Source organism: Oncorhynchus mykiss, chromosome 13, assembly GCF_057628025.1.
Source record: "Oncorhynchus mykiss isolate SJ-2025 chromosome 13, ASM5762802v1, whole genome shotgun sequence".
NCBI lineage: Eukaryota > Metazoa > Chordata > Actinopteri > Salmoniformes > Salmonidae > Oncorhynchus > Oncorhynchus mykiss.
The window spans coordinates 44,124,023-44,145,329 of record NC_143034.1 but is presented as its reverse complement, the minus strand read 5'-3'; the positions used below and the strand labels follow the sequence as shown (position 1 = coordinate 44,145,329).

Below are 21,307 nucleotides of genomic sequence, written 5' to 3'. Positions count from 1 at the left end.
GATTGCCATTGCTAGCTAGATAGCAAGCTAAATTCGTAAGAAGATATTTTCATAAAGAAAATCATTAAATCTGAAGATATTGTTGAGGAATATGAACATCTTTTTTTTTCATTTTTCTTGAGCAGCTTCTTAAGTTTTTGCGTAAGAAGTGTGACTGGTGCTCTCACTCGGTTGCATAGTTTAGCTAAAACATAGAAAGATCAATTGTCTTTAGACATGCATCAACGCTGCATCCACATGACCATCAGCAGATATTCGTATGCCCAGGGCCATTATACAAGAACTAAGTACATTGATACATACCCATGATCTTCTGACAAATGCTTGTTTCTCATGGTAGTCAGATGTCTTCTCACAGTACCATGACGTGCTGTGAAGCTTTAAAAACATCAATTTTCCAACAGTCCCATCTATCCTTCAGGCATTTCCTGGGCCGTTAATACCCACCTCGCTGTGTAGCACTTGGCTGTGTGTGCATCAGTGGAGGCTGCTGAGGGGAGGACGGCTCATAATAATGAGTGTAGTGTAATGGCTGGAATGGCGTTGATGGAATGGTGTCAAATGGGCTTCGTACCATTCCATTTACTCCATTCCAGCCATTATTATGATTAATTAATTATTATTAGCCTCCACTGGTGCTGCTGATTTCTCATAAAGCGCTACTCAAATTCTGGCCCCTCCTCTCACTCATTTCGCAGCTCGGGCCTTGTTGCATTTTAACAAATGTCCTCCTCACACCAAGTCATTGCACACACCCGAACCATCAACTATTATTTTAGTCACGTCTTCCATTTATGTGCCGTATCTCACACATTAGCCTAAATAAAGGACATGCACACTGTATGAGTACACACTCCACCAGGTAGAGGAATTGACCAATTCAGTGCACACACACACCAACAATAAATACATGCACACCCTCACTGCTTTGCCAATGTACACATCAGCATACTGTTCCACTGCGGTGATATTGCCAGAGAACAAAAGTTTATCAGAGGGACATGGGGGAGCAAAAGAGAACATACACACATGCATATAGTGCCTACACCCGCACGCACACACACACACACACACACACACAACTGAAATATAAGCTTGAAAATATCTAGAAAATAAAACTTATACCAGGTATATCTCAGTAAGTTGTAAAGGTTTATCATATAGAACGTACGGATTTGGTTTGTGTACCTCTTCACATCCCATTGTTTCCAACCAGTCTTACCGAAGGCCCTTGTAGGCCTAGACACGGCAGTGATCCTGACGAGATGTAAATGAGATGCTGCAACCACCATAACATTGTTAGCTACTGTGGGGTGTGTGGGGAGGAGCTGGGAGTGTCGACTGCAGGATGGTATAATTTGGTCCTCCTCAGGGTTCTGGCGCCAACTAGTGTCTACTTACCAACATGACTGTGGTGAAGAAGAAAAACGTAGTTCTGTGGTAGGGTGTTTGGTTGGAGAGACAATCACAAGCAGACAGACAGACAGGTCAATACTCAATCCAAAGTACGTTACAGAGCAACGCACTGAACAGCCAACAATGTGCCTTTTCTGTTGGTCGCCTTGGATTAAATTCTCGGCCATAGACGTAAAGTAAGGCGTTTTTTCTCATGTTTTAAATTCCATCAACAGTTTTTATTATTATTTGTTCTGGTAACGCATTTGCTCAATGACAGTATAGCAAGAGAACTCCAGTTGGATTCCAGAGTTAACGCCAACACACAGTATTTACACACACATACAGGCACGCAGACACACACAGCTCAGGCAGTCAATTCAAAAAAAGGTGCCGATCCAACCATTGGCAACCAAATATTTTAAGAGGGAAAAAATGATATTTCTCTGTAGTTGAGAATGCATCACATCAGAAAGGTGGGTACAGTTTCTCCGCCCTGGCTGACATACAATAGACAGCTTGTTATACCAAACAACGAGCGCTCCCTTTTCCCAGACCTTTTCAGAGCAGGGGTACAAAAAAAAAGGACGAGTGCATCATTTTCCAAAACTGATTTGGTTCCATATACTTCGACTCTCAGCCTATCGTCTTAGCCTCCAGCGCAAGGGTGCGCTCGTTTCGACGTTGCAGTGATGTCCAGTCTTAGCTGGGGGGGGGGGGCTTACTGTAGTTAGCACAATGGCAAGTAGTCAGTCAGGTCTTCCAGTTCAGCCCCGCGGTCAGATATCTTCCTCACTGGCCGGGTGGGTGCAGTTTCCTCATCCCCTGCCCCTCCTCCAGTTTCTGTGAGCCAATCAAAAAGGGAGGAGGGTGGATCATCCAAAACCCTGCCCCAGACTTCCGGATACCGAGTCAACCAAGAGCGCTGATTAGTGCACAGTCTGGCACAAGAGGGTTTGAGCGAGACTGTCCCCAAGCACAGTCACCATCAGTCTTCAGGTAAGCTGTTCCCGTGTATAAAAAACAAACCTGCAACAAAGGATAAGGACATTATATGCACTGACCAGTGGCCACACTAAACAATACACACTACAATGTTTTCATTGAAAATATATGGACAGGTCAATTGTATAATGTACCGAATACAGTATTTCAGTATAAATGTATTTCACAACACTGCTTAATTGGTGGCCCAAGCGTCCATCACTCACTTGATCCAATGATCCTCCAAATGCTACGTTTGAGACTCCTGCTGGCCAGTCGCCAGTTGGGTGGTCGTGTCCCGCCCCATCTCCTTGACTGACATGTACATCTCCTCCTCAGGATCGTAGTAGTAGAACCTTCGCAGGTAGACTATGAGGGGCCTACGGGAAGAGACGGGGTACATTTTATACAAGCCCTTCCAATACAGAACAATCTGCCTGTGTGTATTAATGGGTAGAAAATATAACCATCCCAATACACACTATCAAAATCTTCCATTATGTCAATATCTTAAACAATCCCACCATTGCACACAAATCCCAATATCTTGTCTGCCTTCGGATGTTTCACTTACTTTGTACACTAGAGGGCACTATATCATGGGTCACTGGTCAATGCAGGGCAGTGCATGTACATAGGCAGCCGGAGCTCTTGAATGTGGTCTATATGTTGTTTCTATAATGTGGGCAGATCTAGGTGTTGTGTTCCTACGTACGTGGGCAGGGGGAGCTCCTGGATGTGGTCTATGCGGACCAGCTGGCGAATGCAGAAGCGACAGAGGTGCTGCAGGGACTTGACACTGCTGAAGCGGGACACTGGGTAGAGTAGCTGGACCGGGGTCGGGGGGAGGCCTGGAGGATGAACCATAGTCATACACATATTAATGTACATCATTGGCAGGAACACACATCATAAGCATACTAAATTCTACCCTAGATAGTGAACTACATCCTCCACCATATACAAATACAACACTAATTGCAAAAATATAGTAAAGTCAAAACAAACCTATGCCTTAATTGACAACCCGGTGCTAAATAGATGTTAGTAATAGCAACTTTAAAATGGTGCTGTATGTAACCTATGATTCAGATCCATACACAGTGACAGAGCTGTCATTTAGATGTGTCCCACTCTGATTGGTAGGTTCTTACCTGGGACCCGTGAGCGCAGGAAGTAGAGGAATTTTCCATTCTTGGAGTGCATGATGGCTCGTTCGATAAACTCCACCACAGAATGACAGCGGTCCTCAAACTTTGGGTGACACCAGAGGCTGAAGGTTCCTGTGAACAAAGAGAGAAAAAGACCAATCAATAAGACACCCTAAAGACAGTAGTTAGCACAATGGCAAGACGCGACGTGAAACCATCCAATGGCAAGACGCAACGTGAAACCATCCAATGGCAAGACGTGACGTGAAACCATCCAATGGCAAGACGCACCGTGAAACCATCCAATGGCAAGACGCACCGTGAAACCATCCAATGGCAAGACGCGACGTGAAACCATCCAATGGCAAGACGCACCGTGAAACCATCCAATGGCAAGACGCACCGTGAAACCATCCAATGGCAAGACGCGACGTGAAACCATCCAATGGCAAGACGCACCGTGAAACCATCCAATGGCAAGACAACATGAAACTATCCAATGGCAAGACGCGACGTGAAACCATCCAATGGCAAGACACAACACGAAACCATCCAGTGGCAAGACGCGACGTGAAACCATCCAGTGGCAAGACGCGACGTGAAACCATCCAGTGGCAAGACAACATGAAACCATCCAGTGGCAAGACGCGACGTGAAACCATCCAATGGCAAGACACAACATGAAACCATCCAGTGGCAAGACACAACATGAAACCATCCAGTGGCAAGACACAACATGAAACCATCCAGTGGCAAGACACAACATGAAACCATCCAATGGCAAGACACAACATGAAACCATCCAGTGGCAAGACACAACATGAAACCATCCAGTGGCAAGACACAACATGAAACCATCCAATGGCAAGACACAACATGAAACCATCCAGTGGCAAGACACAACATGAAACCATCCAGTGGCAAGACACAACATGAAACCATCCAGTGGCAAGACACAACATGAAACCATCCAGTGGCAAGACACAACATGAAACCATCCAGTGGCAAGACACAACATGAAACCATCCAGTGGCAAGACACAACATGAAACCATCCAGTGGCAAGACACAACATGAAACCATCCAGTGGCAAGACACAACATGAAACCATCCAGTGGCAAGACAACATGAAACTATCCAATGGCAAGACACAACATGAAACTATCCAATGGCAAGACACAACACGAAACCATCCAATGGCAAGACACAACATGAAACCATCCAATGGCAAGACACAACATGAAACTATCCAATGGCAAGACACAACACGAAACCATCCAATGGCAAGACACAACACGAAAGACGCACCGTGAAACCATCCAATGGCAAGACGCACCGTGAAACCATCCAATGGCAAGACGCGACGTGAAACCATCCAATGGCAAGACGCGACGTGAAACCATCCAATGGCAAGACGCACCGTGAAACCATCCAATGGCAAGACGCACCGTGAAACCATCCAATGGCAAGACGCGACGTGAAACCATCCAATGGCAAGACGCACCGTGAAACCATCCAATGGCAAGACGCACCGTGAAACCATCCAATGGCAAGACGCGACGTGAAACCATCCAATGGCAAGACGCACCGTGAAACCATCCAATGGCAAGACAACATGAAACTATCCAATGGCAAGACGCGACGTGAAACCATCCAATGGCAAGACACAACACGAAACCATCCAGTGGCAAGACGCGACGTGAAACCATCCAGTGGCAAGACGCGACGTGAAACCATCCAGTGGCAAGACAACATGAAACCATCCAGTGGCAAGACGCGACGTGAAACCATCCAATGGCAAGACACAACATGAAACCATCCAGTGGCAAGACACAACATGAAACCATCCAGTGGCAAGACACAACATGAAACCATCCAGTGGCAAGACACAACATGAAACCATCCAATGGCAAGACACAACATGAAACCATCCAGTGGCAAGACACAACATGAAACCATCCAATGGCAAGACGCACCGTGAAACCATCCAATGGCAAGACGCACCGTGAAACCATCCAATGGCAAGACGCGACGTGAAACCATCCAATGGCAAGACGCACCGTGAAACCATCCAATGGCAAGACGCACCGTGAAACCATCCAATGGCAAGACGCACCGTGAAACCATCCAGTGGCAAGACGCGACGTGAAACCATCCAGTGGCAAGACAACATGAAACCATCCAGTGGCAAGACGCGACGTGAAACCATCCAATGGCAAGACACAACATGAAACCATCCAGTGGCAAGACACAACATGAAACCATCCAGTGGCAAGACACAACATGAAACCATCCAGTGGCAAGACACAACATGAAACCATCCAATGGCAAGACACAACATGAAACCATCCAGTGGCAAGACACAACATGAAACCATCCAGTGGCAAGACACAACATGAAACCATCCAATGGCAAGACACAACATGAAACCATCCAGTGGCAAGACACAACATGAAACCATCCAGTGGCAAGACACAACATGAAACCATCCAGTGGCAAGACACAACATGAAACCATCCAGTGGCAAGACACAACATGAAACCATCCAGTGGCAAGACACAACATGAAACCATCCAGTGGCAAGACACAACATGAAACCATCCAGTGGCAAGACACAACATGAAACCATCCAGTGGCAAGACACAACATGAAACCATCCAGTGGCAAGACAACATGAAACTATCCAATGGCAAGACACAACATGAAACTATCCAATGGCAAGACACAACACGAAACCATCCAATGGCAAGACACAACATGAAACCATCCAATGGCAAGACACAACACGAAACCATCCAATGGCAAGACACAACACGAAACCATCCAATGGCAAGACAACATGAAACCATCCAATGGCAAAACACAACACGAAACCATCCAATGGCAAGACAACATGAAACTATCCAATGGCAAGACACAACATGAAACCATCCAACATGTGTGTGTACATGGCTTACATCTTTAGTAAAAAGCGCTGCATGAGAGTGCATGTAGAGTAGGATTGTGCAGAGTAGTCTGACAAAACAGGATCGTAACAGATATGGGCAACTGTTCTGAAAGGATTGCATTTAAAAAAAATTATCAGTAAATGGAAGAAATTCTTTTTTGGGGGTGCCAACGTGGATCTATTAATAAAGTGCAAGATGCTACGTGGTCTAAGTAACTCAACTGATTAGTTTGCCTGCCTGTAAAGAGAAGGGCAGGAAGTACGTTGATCCTGCTTCTCTGATTGGATAGAGTGAAGCTGTATTTCTCCGTCCACCCGCTTTACTTAACAATTTCACCCGGTCACTTCTCCCCGCATGTTTCAGTCTGATCATGTATACTGCCTCCTATCAATGTGCATAGTGTCTAAAAAAACATGTAACGCTGATGCGCATTCTGACTGAGTGACAGCAAACTCGCTGCATACAGAAACAGACAGACGCCCCTCCGCGCGCTGCTCCTCGTCTGCAGCTAGTTTGGTCTATAAACGTGCAGGGAGATGGGCACTTTGCCGACATCTATTTAGGCACATTAAACACTTCCACGTCTTCGGATCACGAGTATCATCCGATTCGACTATCAACTGTCAATTTCCGGATACGATTACGAGTATCAGCCAGATTGGAACACCCCTAACGTAGAGTACATGTAGCGTGTGTGAATGTGCATGCCTGCTTGTGTGTAACTCACCTCTGTAGTGCTCCATGCGTGTGTGGTGGGTGACTCCCTGGGAGCGGAAGCTGAGGCTGAGGATGTACCGAGGGTCAGAGCTGTCCCTCACCAGGAACGCTCCGTCTGGCTTGGCCTTCAGCTTCATCTCCGCATCCTCCCAGTTCATAGGACCCCAGTACCAGCCACACTATGATCACACAGATGCAGACAAATTCACATCAAATATACACGCAACGCACATGTAAAGAGAAGTAGCGTTAGAAGTATTTGCCTGTGTTCTGGGATGTGTGTGTCATCATCTTAGTCTTGTCTAACTGAACCTAGCTCTGGGCACGTTCATAAATTCAATCTGGCCATCTACTCCGATTTCAGAGCACTCCCGTCTGAGAGCACCAGAGTGCAGAATAACTGATGAATTTACAAACGCCCAACACCCGTTAAATATGGCTGGTACCAGTAAACGTTGGCAAAAAAACATAATTAAATTGTTGTCGGCATCAGTCACCAACGCACCGGATAACATGAAAACAGCCTAACCAGCTCTGCTAGGGCGAGTAAACTGGTCAGAATGAGGTTTTCTCATGTGTATCTGAAAGTAGCTAGCAGGCTACTTGCCGTTGTGAGGTGAGAACTCTCGGATCAACCCTAGTCCTCGGCCAGAGAGTCCAGTGTGCGCTCTGAAAATTCTGAATTTAAAACGGACAATATGACAACGCTCTGAATTTACAACCGCCCAGAGCGCACTCTGGCACTTCAGGGTGAATTTACGAACACACCCTCTGTGTCGGAGCCTAGCACTGTGTCTCTGTGTCTATACTCAGCCTTGTCTCAGGGTAGTAAGTTGGTGGTCTGTTGATATCCCTCCAGTGGTGTGGGGGCTTTGCTTTGGCAAAGTGGGTGGGCTTATATCCTGCCTGGTTGGCCCCTTTCCGGGGGTATCGTCGGACGGGCCACAGTGTCCCCAACCCCCCGTCTCAGCCTCCAGTATCTATGCTGCAATAGTCTATGTGCCGGGGGGCTAGGGTCAGTCTGTCCTTCTGGTGTATTTCTCCTGTCTTATCTGGTGTCCTGTGTGACTTTAAGTATGCTCCCTCTAATTCTCCCATCGCTCTCTAATTCTCTCAGAGGACCTTGCCTCAGGAGTACCTGGCCTGATGACTCCTGGCTGTCCCCAGTCCACCTGGTCGTGCTGCTGATTCAGTTCCAACTGTTCTGCCTGCGGCCATAGAACCCTAACCTTTCACCGGACGTGCTACCTTGTCCCAGACCTGCTGTTTTTATCTCCCCCCCCCCCCCCCCCCTCCTCCACTCTCTCTACCACACCTGCTGTCTCGACCTCTGAATACTCAGCTATGAAAAGCCGATTGACATTTACTCCTGAGGTGCTGACCTGTTGCACCCTCTACAACCACTGTGATTATTATTTGACCCTGCTGGTCATCTATGAAAGTTTGAACATCTTGAAGAACGAACTGGCCTTAATGGTAATGTAATTCTTATAATCTTCACCCGGCACAGCCAGAAGAGGACTGGCCACCCCTCAGAGCCTGGTTCCTCTCCAGGTTTCTTCCTAGGTTCCTGCCTTTCTAGGGAGTTTTTCCTAGCTTCTACATCTGCATTGCTTGCTGTTTAGGGTTTTAGGCTTGGTTTCTGCTGATGTAAAAAGGGCTTTATAAATACATTTGATATCCTAGCACCGTGTCTGAACCTAGCACCGTGTCTGAACCTAGCACCGTGTCCAATGTTCCCTCTTATTTTTTTCGGCAACGTACACATTTTTAAGTCTGCTGAGCGCAAACTTGAATATTGTGAAAATTCTGTGCAACTTTTGGCCAGCGTTTATTGGGAACACTGAGGCTGTAACCATTTTAAGATAGAATTCTAACAGTGGCCATGATGCCTACTGTGGCTATTTGATCATAAGGTAGGCCTATCAGAGTGGCCTTCCATAAAAACAATGGAGAAAATTTGTCCCTTTAGATTTTAACATGGAAACAGCAGCAGCCAATGTGTTCAATGTAGGCCTTCATTCCGTGAGACTTTTGGAGTAAAAAATACAGGGCTTGGCATTAACCCGTTTATCCACTTGTCCTTCAGACAAGGTGGTGACTGAAAATGAGTTGTTTGATGCAAGAAACCACTTTACAAAATAAAGTTCATTATTACTCCCATACCATTATTAGAATCAAGCCTACTTGGCTTATTCAAGCCCGTATCAAAATACAACACTGTCGCTTTAAGACATTTTCTTTACCTGACTCGCTTTTCAAAGATGACTAGAAATCCCCGTTTTGTGCTCTTGTAGGAAGCAACCACTCCCCCATTGTTGACTAAAAATGTGCTATAACTGGGCTAATAACTCACTATCAAATAATTTGAACAAATGTGGCGACATGCAGCTCTTGCTTTGATCTCAAAACAAGCGCATCTACTCGCGACCACTCATGCTGTAAACACAGTCCCGTTCAAAGTGAATGACACAGATCCATATATGGCAATGGTCTATTTGCACATTAGGACACTGCAGCTCTGATTGGTTTTGCCGCACTGGTCTGCAGATGACAGGCTGGGTCGTGCCTGTTAACGCAATAGAATCCTACTCCGGTGCGTTCTGCCTACAAGAAAATCTCTTGCATAGTTTGTCTTGTTTCGGTATGTTGAATGGAAAGTGGCTAATATTGGCAATTCATGTTCAATCTCGTGCTTCTCTGCGCAGGCTGATATTTCTTATGTGCGGCAGTACCGGGGGAGCTGCGTACCCGTGCACGCACGCACGCAGCTTAAGGGAACATTGACTATGTCTGAATCTAGCACCGTGTCTGTAAGAATGTCAATGTGCCCCTGTACACGTGACATGTCCTACTTTTTCCAGTTCCCGGAGGCTGGTGGCAAAGCTGCTGGCATCGGGGCGGCTCAGTGGGCACAGCATGGGGCGCTGGTCCACCCGAGACTGGTTCTGGCCGTCGCCAGGCAGCGGAATGGGCCGGGGGAGGCCCCGCAGGAACGTATCTGAAACACAGGGCCACACACACACACTCAGATCCAGGGTCCATCATTCACTCGCAATTGTGGCTACGAGAACCTTCTGTAAAATGGGCATTAGAAACACATGGTATTTCCAGAAATTGTTGCCAAGTTAGCCATAAATTCACCCTGCTTAAAAGAAAGCAAGTGTGTACCTCGGGGAAAGCACTTGTGCGTCATTTGTCCTGACTATGTGACCTAACAAACAAAGGTTCAAATATTGTGTGGAATGACACGTCTGTGATAATATAATGAATATGTGTCTGTATATCATGCATGTACAGGAGTAGCCTATAAGTTCATGTCTATTTCGGGTACAGACGGCCATCAAACGAATACAGTCACTTCATCTGCCTCGCTCTCTGACAATCTCACCAGTCTGTCTGAACATAATCACCAAATCATTCAACCAGACACGTTTTAACATCATGCAAACTGACCAGGCTTAACTGGGCACGATTAAACTATAATGTCGCCATTTTCCAGAGATGGTGATCAACGCTATCCTTTTCCTGAAAATGGTAACGAGTCTCGTTATCTGCCCCTTTCAAAATCTTGTTCTTTATTAGGGACCCCCCCCCCCCGTGTTACTTTTCCTTCCCTGCTGCCTCTGATCACACCACTTTGCCAAGGCTTTTCTCTGAGCCGGCCCTATTAAAGCAAGAGAAATGGTCTGGTAAACCTGCAGGGGCTTATTCAGGAGGTTGCACTGTTTCACAGTGTTCGGATATCAATGTGAAAGGACATATGAGTCGGTGTCAGAACACGGAATTGCGAAGAAACCCGGAGACGCGCCAGCTCTAACTACACACTATAATTTCTGACGATTATAACGTAGCTCAGTAGATGACAAAATACCAATGGTAGTAGCCTGTATGTGCATATGAAAATGCTTACAGGAGGAGGAGGAAGAAACCTTGTTAGCGAAAGCAATTAATAGCCCAAACATTACCCCTACTGTGTCAGAATATCTGTTAACCAAACTCATTAAAAGTGTCCAGAAACTATACTGGCTTTGCACCAATGCAATTACCACATACTTTATAGCAACGTTAAAAACAGAAGAGGGGGACATTCAAATGTCAACCTTTGTGTCATAGTAAATGACCTATGATAAATTGTTCCCATTTAGAGTCGTATTGGCTCTCCTCTCCTACTGTGTTTGTTGGGTCTCAAACAATAGGAGTTCAAATGAACTGCTGGTGAATCAATGCAACTTATTCTTAACCCCTTCATGACTTGAGAAAACTGGCCATCGTCTATCGAGTTGATTTAACAGCCTACCAACTGAAATGAGATAGATTTGTCACAGTAAAATGGACCGTGTACCTTTCTAAAAAAAAATCCCCTCCGATTTCTCAATTCTCCAGCCTATGTCTTTATGAGTATCTCCCTGTGCCCCACTGGTAAGCCCCCTTGACCTGTCTTGCCCCGGCTTTGCTCTTACCATTGAGGCTGAGGCTATGCTGGATGAAGGCATGGGAGGTATAAAGCAGCCGCAGGGGCAGCGACTGCATGGAGGCCCCCACGCCATTCTCTAGGAAAGGCCCAGGCTGCGGCCCACCACCACCCTGAACTTTACAAAGATCAAATGACAAAATGTGGGCTTCCTCTGGCTTCCTTTTAAGTTGATCCTAGTGATGGCTGAATGTCACACCATAAGAGGAAGGACTCTTGGTGGTAACATTACATAGCTCACATTTTGCCTCAAAAGAAACCACAAGAATGGATATTCATTGAGTGTCTCACGTCCAAACTGGGTACTGTTGGTGTCAGAAGTGGGATCCCGACACACAGTGATGTGACAGTCAAGCCACAGAGCGACAATGACACCAGGCAGAGCGTATGAAGAAAGCAGTGACGGATCACCGAGCTGGACAGGCGTTGGCATAGCAAGGCATCGAGCAAATACCCATCTGTATCCCCATTCCCTTAGTCTCGTTTGTCCTCCAAAATGCTGCTGGAGCTCCATTATCGTCATCCTACATTAAAATGGACAAAACCTCTATCGCAACCTGGATGCTAAGCCCCTAATGATTGTCGTGTGTCGAGGAAGTGTGGCCGGACGCCCAGGTCAGAGGAACCAGAACGGCTTTAGTAGATAGAGGCATAGGTATGAAGTAGGCTAATAGGAAAATGTGGGATCTTTTGTCATACAAAAAAAAACGACCCGCGCCTCAGCAACGCAAGTGCTCTCTGTACCGTTGTCTGATCCTGACTGCATCGCCGACTTGTGTGTATCTTCAGGCTGATGACGGTCTCAGCTTTGGCGTCGACCACATTACTAACGCTAATTAGTGCCAACCTACTAGAACATGGTCTTAAGAAAGAAACCCACACCTCGTCTGAGGCCAACACAGCCCACAGAAAGAGGAACAGAGTGATGACTCAGTTGCAATGCAGACAGGAAAGCTAGGAGTAACACACACACACACACACAGTGATAGACAGAGAGAGAGCTTCGTCAACCAAATCAAATTCAGTTCTGCAATTCTGATCCTGTACCGTAAGTCACAAGGCCTAATGCATTTGAAGTCACAGAAAACCAATGAGTCATTGTTGTACCGAGACCCAAGTGGCACCGAACCATAAATGTGCTAGTGTTCGTCCTAACACGTATATAACTATTGAGTTTCTGAAATTGGTTTACACAGTGAACCGTTACACACATGCCAACTATAAAACATTGAGGCAGCAACTACTGCTGTTGAGATTGGAGAAACTAACCATGCTTAACTCCTGACCACCTTTTCTAACCCTCCGAGAGAGAGAGATAGATATTATTATATATATATATTTATTTATTTTTAAACGTCTGGCCCTTACACAAATCCTCAATGTACATTTGCATTTGCATCAATGTTTTTGTGGAAAAGGAGAAAAGGCCCAGACAAAATAAGAACGTGAAAAGGGGCAGCCCAGCAGCAGGGTCACATATGGAGAAGAGGGTGACGTGAGAGAAGAAACACCAAGGAAATGTAAGCAGGAAAGAGAGGAAAGTACCCAGCAGACTGAGGCTTCGCCTGGGCGGAGGTGGAGGTGTCGGGGGTTGCAGAGAGTTCACCCCTCTACGAGAAATATCCACGTCTACAAGGGACACAGTCTCACCTGGAGGGAGAGATCCAGGGACAGACAATGAGAAACAGAGGGGGGGGGGGAGAGAGATCCTATATGGCACATAAGTGTACATGCTTATGTGAGTCGCACAGTCTCCCGGGCAACAAGCACCCATTACCGACCCATATACGTCGACATGAAGCGAAAGCCACATTCGGAAACAGAAGCGCACAAACACTCAAGTACACACAATTACCAGTGAAGGCAGGACCGAAGGCCACCGGAGAGAAGGCACTTTGGGGCCTGGAGTGCTGGAGTTTGCTGTGGAGAGACAGAGAGAGGGTCAAACATAAGAGAAGCCCTTAACCTCATCCTAAGAACCAGCATCATCAGCAACACTTCAATCCCACACCGTTCATTTTTGAACCATCATCAGGAGAAACCAGTGGCCTATTTCTCAAGGGTACACTGTGCCTCGACACCAAGGACTGAGATCCATCTCTGCCACGCACCCCTCTGGGATGTAGTGGGTCAGACGCTTACCTCTGGCTAGAGGACCTGACCAGCTATGATCTAACAGAGTGCCCTCGAATCAGCTCGTTTCTTTTTTTAAGCAGTCACCTACATTGACCCTGTGAAGTCAGCAGCCAGCGACGCAAAATTATCATCGAGGGTCTTGAGGATATTGTCTATTTCAACAGACTTGTTTGATATATACAGTGCCTTGCGAAAGTATTCGGCCCCCTTGAACTTTGCGACCTTTTGCCACATTTCAGGCTTCAAACATAAAGATATAAAACTGTATTTTTTTGTGAAGAATCAACAACAAGTGGGACACAATCATGAAGTGGAACGACATTTATTGGATATTTCAAACTTTTTTAACAAATCAAAAACTGAAAAATTGGGCGTGCAAAATTATTCAGCCCCTTTACTTTCAGTGCAGCAAACTCTCTCCAGAAGTTCAGTGAGGATCTCTGAATGATCCAATGTTGACCTAAATGACTAATGATGATAAATACAATCCACCTGTGTGTAATCAAGTCTCCGTATAAATGCACCTGCACTGTGATAGTCTCAGAGGTCCGTTAAAAGCGCAGAGAGCATCATGAAGAACAAGGAACACACCAGGCAGGTCCGAGATACTGTTGTGAAGAAGTTTAAAGCCGGATTTGGATACAAAAATATTTCCCAAGCTTTAAACATCCCAAGGAGCACTGTGCAAGCGATAATATTGAAATGGAAGGAGTATCAGACCACTGCAAATCTACCAAGACCTGGCCGTCCCTCTAAACTTTCAGCTCATACAAGGAGAAGACTGATCAGAGATGCAGCCAAGAGGCCCATGATCACTCTGGATGAAGTGCAGAGATCTACAGCTGAGGTGGGAGACTCTGTCCATAGGACAACAATCAGTCGTATATTGCACAAATCTGGCCTTTATGGAAGAGTGGCAAGAAGAAAGCCATTTCTTAAAGATATCCATAAAAAGTGTCGTTTAAAGTTTGCCACAAGCCACCTGGGAGACACACCAAACATGTGGAAGAAGGTGCTCTGGTCAGATGAAACCAAAATTGAACTTTTTGGCAACAATGCAAAACGTTATGTTTGGCGTAAAAGCAACACAGCTGAACACACCATCCCCACTGTCAAACATGGTGGTGGCAGCATCATGGTTTGGGCCTGCTTTTCTTCAGCAGGGACAGGGAAGATGGTTAAAATTGATGGGAAGATGGATGGAGCCAAATACAGGACCATTCTGGAAGAAAACCTGATGGAGTCTGTAAAAGAACTGAGACTGGGACGGAGATTTGTCTTCCAACATGACAATGATCCAAAACATAAAGCAAAATCTACAATGGAATGGTTCAAAAATAAACATATTCAGGTATTAGAATGGCCAAGTCAAAGTCCAGACCTGAATCCAATCGAGAATCTGTGGAAAGAACTGAAAACTGCTGTTCACAAATGCTCTCCATCCAACCTCACTGAGCTCGAGCTGTTTTGCAAGGAGGAATGGGAAAAAATGTCAGTCTCTCGATGTGCAAAACTGATAGAGACATACCCCAAGCGACTTACAGCTGTAATCGCAGCAAAAGGTGGCGCTACAAAGTATTAACTTAAGGGGGCTGAATAATTTTGCACGCCCAATTTTTCAGTTTTTGATTTGTTAAAAAAGTTTGAAATATCCAATAAATGTCGTTCCACTTCATGATTGTGTCCCACTTGTTGTTGATTCTTCACAAAAAAATACAGTTTTATATCTTTATGTTTGAAGCCTGAAATGTGGCAAAAGGTCGCAAAGTTCAAGGGGGCCGAATACTTTCGCAAGGCACTGTATATATTTTTAAATGTATGTATATATATATATATATATATATATATATACATATATATATATATATATAGCCTATTTTCTGAAGCTATTAAACTGATATGAAGCAGCACAAAGAGCTCCTCTGAATACACAAGCCTTCGTTGACTGTGATGTAACTTCTTGTTTGGATAGCCCTCCTTAGCTTAACTCTTCCCCCTAAAACAAAGCACCACTCCACAGTTGGGGATTTTTTGGGAAGCTTCTGGAAGGCCTGGCTGGGTGATAGCTGTGCCTTGCTGGCTGCCAGATTCCTTTGCTCTGTTCAGCGGGGGCCAACCTGTGTGTGTGTGTGTGTGTGTGTGTGTGTGTGTGTGTGTGAGAGAGAGAGGGAGTGACAGTGCTAGTGAGTGACAGTGCTAGTGGGGAACACCCAGCATGCCGCTTGAGCTAAGCCTGATGCACAGCAGGGTAAACAGCAGCTGATATTCAGCCCCCCACGCCACCAACAAATTCCTTCCCACAAGCCTACCTCCCTCCCCACACCCTTTCCCCTCGCTTAGAAGAGGAGCCATGTTCGCCGAGAGCAGGGGAAAAATAAACTGCCTGGAAAGGAACACTGACTTCCCATCATGTTCAGTAACGACACATCTCAGGTTTGTGCATTCAGAATCAAAAGGAAACATATAGGAGCTAAGGGGAGCCGTGCTCAGACAGACAGACATGATGACTGGCTGGGTTAGATCATGAACCTGACCTAGATTTGACGACAGCAAGTCACCCAGTGAGCGGTTGAAGGGTCAAATAAGATGCCAGCTGTCCCGACAGTTAAAAAAAATAACAATAATATTAAGATAAAAACATGACAGAAATGAGACATTACTATTAGCAGGGCTGTTAAAAGAGGGAAGTGCTAGTGTATGCATTTCAGAAGAACTAGGTTTGGTGACACTAGTATTTGGGGGTTTTAGCCTTTTTTAATGTAGCCTATCCCTTATACACCCTGAAAATCCCTGACATTAACATTTCTCAAAGGACATGTTGAATGAACGCACACACTGTACTGGCAGGTTGGTCCAAAGTCCACGGGCTGAACTCATTAAAAACTAGCTCTGACTGTTTCCCCCGACTTTTGACAACATTAAGCAAAAACTATGCACTGAGGGCATCTACAAAATGAAAAGGGCTATACTGCTACACTACGTTCATGTCCTCGCCATGGCCAGCTGCTTACTTTGCTTTCAAAAAAGGTACAGGTACAACACACTGTATTCACGACAAATTTGCTAGGCCAAATCTACATGGCAAACAGAGGGAACCACATGTCTGAAGGTGGTAACCGGCAACCCAATGATACCAGGCTGTACAGCCTCGCACTGTGGTGGTTTCCTGCCAAAACTAAAGCCTATAAGCCAACACGGGCCACTCTCTGACATTAGATACATTAGGCCTAATCGTACCAGTATCCCTCCGACACAAACAAAGGCCTCCAACGGCATGAGGATGAAAACAAGGCATTCGTATGGCAAGCCCATAAGACCCCCCCCCCCCCCCCCTCTCTGCTTGTGCTTTTAGGGCAACTTTGTCTCGGTGTTTGTTCATTGTCATGATACCAGGCTGGTACGGCCTCGGCTTGACAACGGTAGAAAAGTTGGCTTCAGCACACACAGTGTCGAACCAGGATGGTGCAGAGGTATACCAAATAATACCAGGAGGTGAAATGCAACATGCACTGCATTCTGGATGCCAGAATATCTCAGTAACTGCGGAGCATTCTGTCAAGGCTACAAAAAAAAAAAATCAGGTGTGAACAAACGCACAACTGCGGCAACGTCGGTTGACATTTTGAATCTTCACTGAGTTGGGAGTTCAGAACCCATCATGCCTAAGAAGGGAGACTAAGTTCGTAATCAAAGTCAAACGTACGTGGCGTCATCGCCCTCTCAGACGTTACTGTACTGTAGCATTTGGTCTTCTACTCAACAGGCCCGAGTTCCAGCATGTTTCTTCAAGAACATGTTAAGTTAAATCACCTATCTCGTACTGTTTTCAGCGCTAATCATAAAACAGCTGAATAAGAGTAACATGTGATTTTGTTGACGAGGTGCGCTAAAAGCTCTCATATCTAAATGTTTGTCTCGCACTGGGAAAATTGACTGCGGTTCCATTAACCACTAGTCTACCTTTAGTGCCTGTGGCACTATAACCATCCTTCATTTCAGCTACTAACAGCTTAACTTCCATAATAATAGCTCTAGTACGCCCACATTGTTTTAGTGCCTCCAGCGCTACAATAATCCCCTGTAAAGCCACTAATAGGTTATAACTGTACTAGACCAACACTAGCCGAGACCGCAGAGCTGTCGGCGTACCCTCAGCTTCACCACCCTGTCCTCTCCCAGTCCCCCCTGCTAGACCAACACTATTTAAAGACCCAGTCAGAGACCCAGGGCTGTCCCCTTCCCTCTCCTTAACCTCACCTCCCTGTGTCCTGGTCCGTGCTGGTTGATCCAGAGCCCCACACATCCATCTGGCTTCCCCCAGAGGAGGTGGAGGAGGCCAGCGAGGGCCTCTTGTCCAGGTGGCGACTGGAGCCGCTGCTGCTCTTGGTCCGGAATAGTTTGCTCAGACGGATCTTCAGAGAGCCTTTCCTGGACTTCCCTCTGGTCGTCTTCTCGCCCCCTGCTGCCCCCTCTACTACTAAGGGTGAGGCGGCTCTCAACATCACCCCTAACTTCGGCGTTGTGGCCCTGCTTTGGGGCAGGGACTGGGAGGTTTGGCTGGGAGGGTCCTGTGAGGGTAAGGTGCCAGATAGGGTGGCGGAGGCTTCCACCACCTGCTGGCCTGTGGTGTTAGAGGCCAGAGACAGGGAGGAAGATGTTAAGGCTGCAGCAGAGCCCAGGGAATCCAGCGGGGAAGGACACACCTGGGGGCCACAGGCACGGACCTCCCCGGCCAGCCTGTGTACCTGCCTCATTAGTCCCGTGAGGGAACCGCTGGAGAAAGCCCCCCGTCTGTCCTGCCCCGTGTCCGTCTCGCCCTCCTGCCCGGGGACACCACATTTAAACTCCTCCCCGCCCATCCCCAGCTCCCCCACTTCCTCCGAGTCCAAGCCCTCCAGCACCAGGAGGGCGTCACTGGTTTCACTAGGGTCCTCTCCGGGGCCCATGCCCCCAGTTGCCGAAGCCAGGATGCTCTGACAGGAACAACGAGTCATCTCTCCCCTCTCCTTCAGCAGCATCTCTGAGGCCTGGCCCAGCTCCCCCAGCCTCCGGGCCAGGTTGAGCACCGTATCGTCCAGGTGGTGGTGGTAGTTGGTGTCCCCTGTTGAACAGGTCTTCCTGGGGTCCAGGATGTTGAAGCAGAGAGACTTGTCCAGGAGCGGAGGCCAGTCCATGGCATCAGTGACCAGGCGGTGCCGGTGGCAGAGCCCATCTCCCTCTCCAGCCAGGTCACCAGCATCTGTGACCACCTTGGACAGCTTCATAATGGGGTGCCACTGAAGCCTCTGGTGTTGCACATCCATGTTGTTGTCACTGGTCATCATGACACAGACAGAACTGGCTTCCTGTTTATCAACCTCACTTACCTGGAAGCCAGGAGGTTGCTGGAGGCCGCATTCAAAAACACCGTCGCTTGTCCTAAGGAGGTTCTGAAACACCATGAGCTGAGCCCGCGACCCTCTGCCCGAGCCATGAGGGAAATCGAAACGGTGAGCCACGGCGAAGTCTGGTGGTTGAGGTGCATCAGAAGCTGAGGGTCGAGTCAGCATCAAGCCGCTGTCAAGGGCTCCCGTCCGGCTCTCGACCTGTGAACTATAGTGCGGGGAGGGATTGCTCGGAATCGCCGGGCCTGCTGTGGGGTTGTTCGGATCAAATTCAAACCCAGTGTTGATATTGTTGCCATGATTACCCAAGACAGCTTTCCCGAATCCGGAAACCACTCCACCGCCCAACGTCAAATTCTCATCGTCCAATCGGTCATATTCAGCCGCAGAAACCAAGCGCATCAAGACAAAATCGGGAGACATATCTTGCGCGTTATTCATTATTACGCCTCAATTCCGTACAAGAGGCGCCGCGTACCGACTCTGTTCTTACATAACATTAAGAAAAATAAATAGCACGGTTGCTGACTGCAAACACATCATTCTACATAACGAACGCCATTTGAAGTTCCATATTCCTCGTGGGGGAAAAAATATATATATATATATGTATGCGAATAAACAAAAACACATCTAAATCGTTCCTTCAGTATTGCTGACGCCGATTCCCTCTTCGGAGACAACATGGATGTAATGGGCGGCTGCGCAGAGGCGACATCAATAATCTACTTCTTCTGGTAATAAAGGAGGCCCATACTCACACAAAAACGAAAAACCGCCACCTGCTGGAAAATACAGATTTTCGGCCCATTTATTCCTCGAAGCGAGGGATGACTGGGGCCGAAATATGTATTCTCCAGCAGGTGGTGTTTTATTTGTTTTGCTCACCAAGCTAGTTTTTTTGGGGGTGGCGGTCAATAAGTATCGAATTTGGTCAACCAAAAATGTAATGGCTTATTTGCCACGTGAGGCTTATTTGTTCGAATATACGTTTCTTAATGCTTCGGTTGTTAATGAGCGTACTGATATAAGTAGGACACGTTACATCCCGGCAACTATGAGAGAAAACTTTATATATTGAGTTGTGCCTGTTGTTCACACGCGTATCTGCCCTCTCATTGGCTAGAATGGTCCCACCTGAGCTTGCCTCCCCTGCCTTTCATTTTTGAGGGCATTCCTTTTCATTTTTCGAGCGGCCACTTGAGTAATCTGGTCAATATAATAGATAATGTGTCTCTGCCGATGCCCTGAACGCTTCCTGAAGTAGAAAGGACACCAAAAGCCCCTAGATTCTGGTTCAGTCACACATAAACCCCACTCTCCTCCTCGCTCTTCCACTTCCGTAAAACGCTTGCCTGCTCTCTCTCTCATTTGGAACCAAGCACTACTTCAAGATGACATTTTAAGTTTCATATATTTTTTTACTTAGTGTCTGCTCTTTGTGACCGTGGTCCTCGAGCCTTTTAGGTGACTGTGTACAACGTCATCAGTTGCTGCTCTGCTCATTCCAGATATCATCCCACTCTTCATGGTCAAGTATAAATTAACCACCCGGTTTCTAATTTCACTATGTGCTATTTTAGATGCATTGTATCTCTCTTAGCAAATGTAGCCTTCACAATGAGCCAAGTTTTGCATTTCACCCATTTATACGGAGTCACATTTCTGTCCAAATCAGCATGGCAGGTTTATGAGACAGCACTGTACCATTTCAACTTTTAAATTGAGTTGTGGGGAAATAAAACCAACACTTGCAGTTCAGTCAGCTGGGCACTAGCAGTGACCCGACACCTGACAATATATTGTATTTGGTAGTTGACAGTGTACTGCACTTCCATGTTTCTTTCCCGTTATCTGTAGGATTGGGTTGGGGTCAACTTCTAACATAACTATTCCAAATTCTGCTCAGATCAAATGTACTTTGTCTATGCTCCCTGTTCAGAAGTAGTGCACCATAATGGTGAATAAAATGCCAAAATTGTGCATTACTGGCACTTGAAAAATTGATCAACCTGTCAAGTTAATGTCTGGAGGGACAAGAGTAATGTTTAGCGGACTTTCCTTTTAAGCAAGATAGAATAATGATCTACACACACTCAATCCAAGGGTATAAGGGTCA

At 46.5% G+C, this 21,307-nt stretch overlaps 1 protein-coding gene across 1 annotated transcript; it reads right to left on the bottom strand.

The window, feature by feature from the left end:
* Positions 1-1,612: 1,612 nt before the first annotated feature.
* LOC100499595 (suppressor of cytokine signaling 7) lies at positions 1,613-19,264 on the bottom strand. The gene is given in 8 exon segments (NM_001195172.1): positions 1,613-2,424; positions 2,607-2,759; positions 3,095-3,230; positions 3,534-3,662; positions 7,205-7,373; positions 10,050-10,195; positions 13,524-13,588; positions 18,062-19,264. Coding segments are annotated over 7 exon segments (1,959 nt in total). The 5' UTR covers positions 19,246-19,264; the 3' UTR covers positions 1,613-2,424; positions 2,607-2,629.
* Between the last annotated feature and the right edge of the window lie 2,043 nt (positions 19,265-21,307).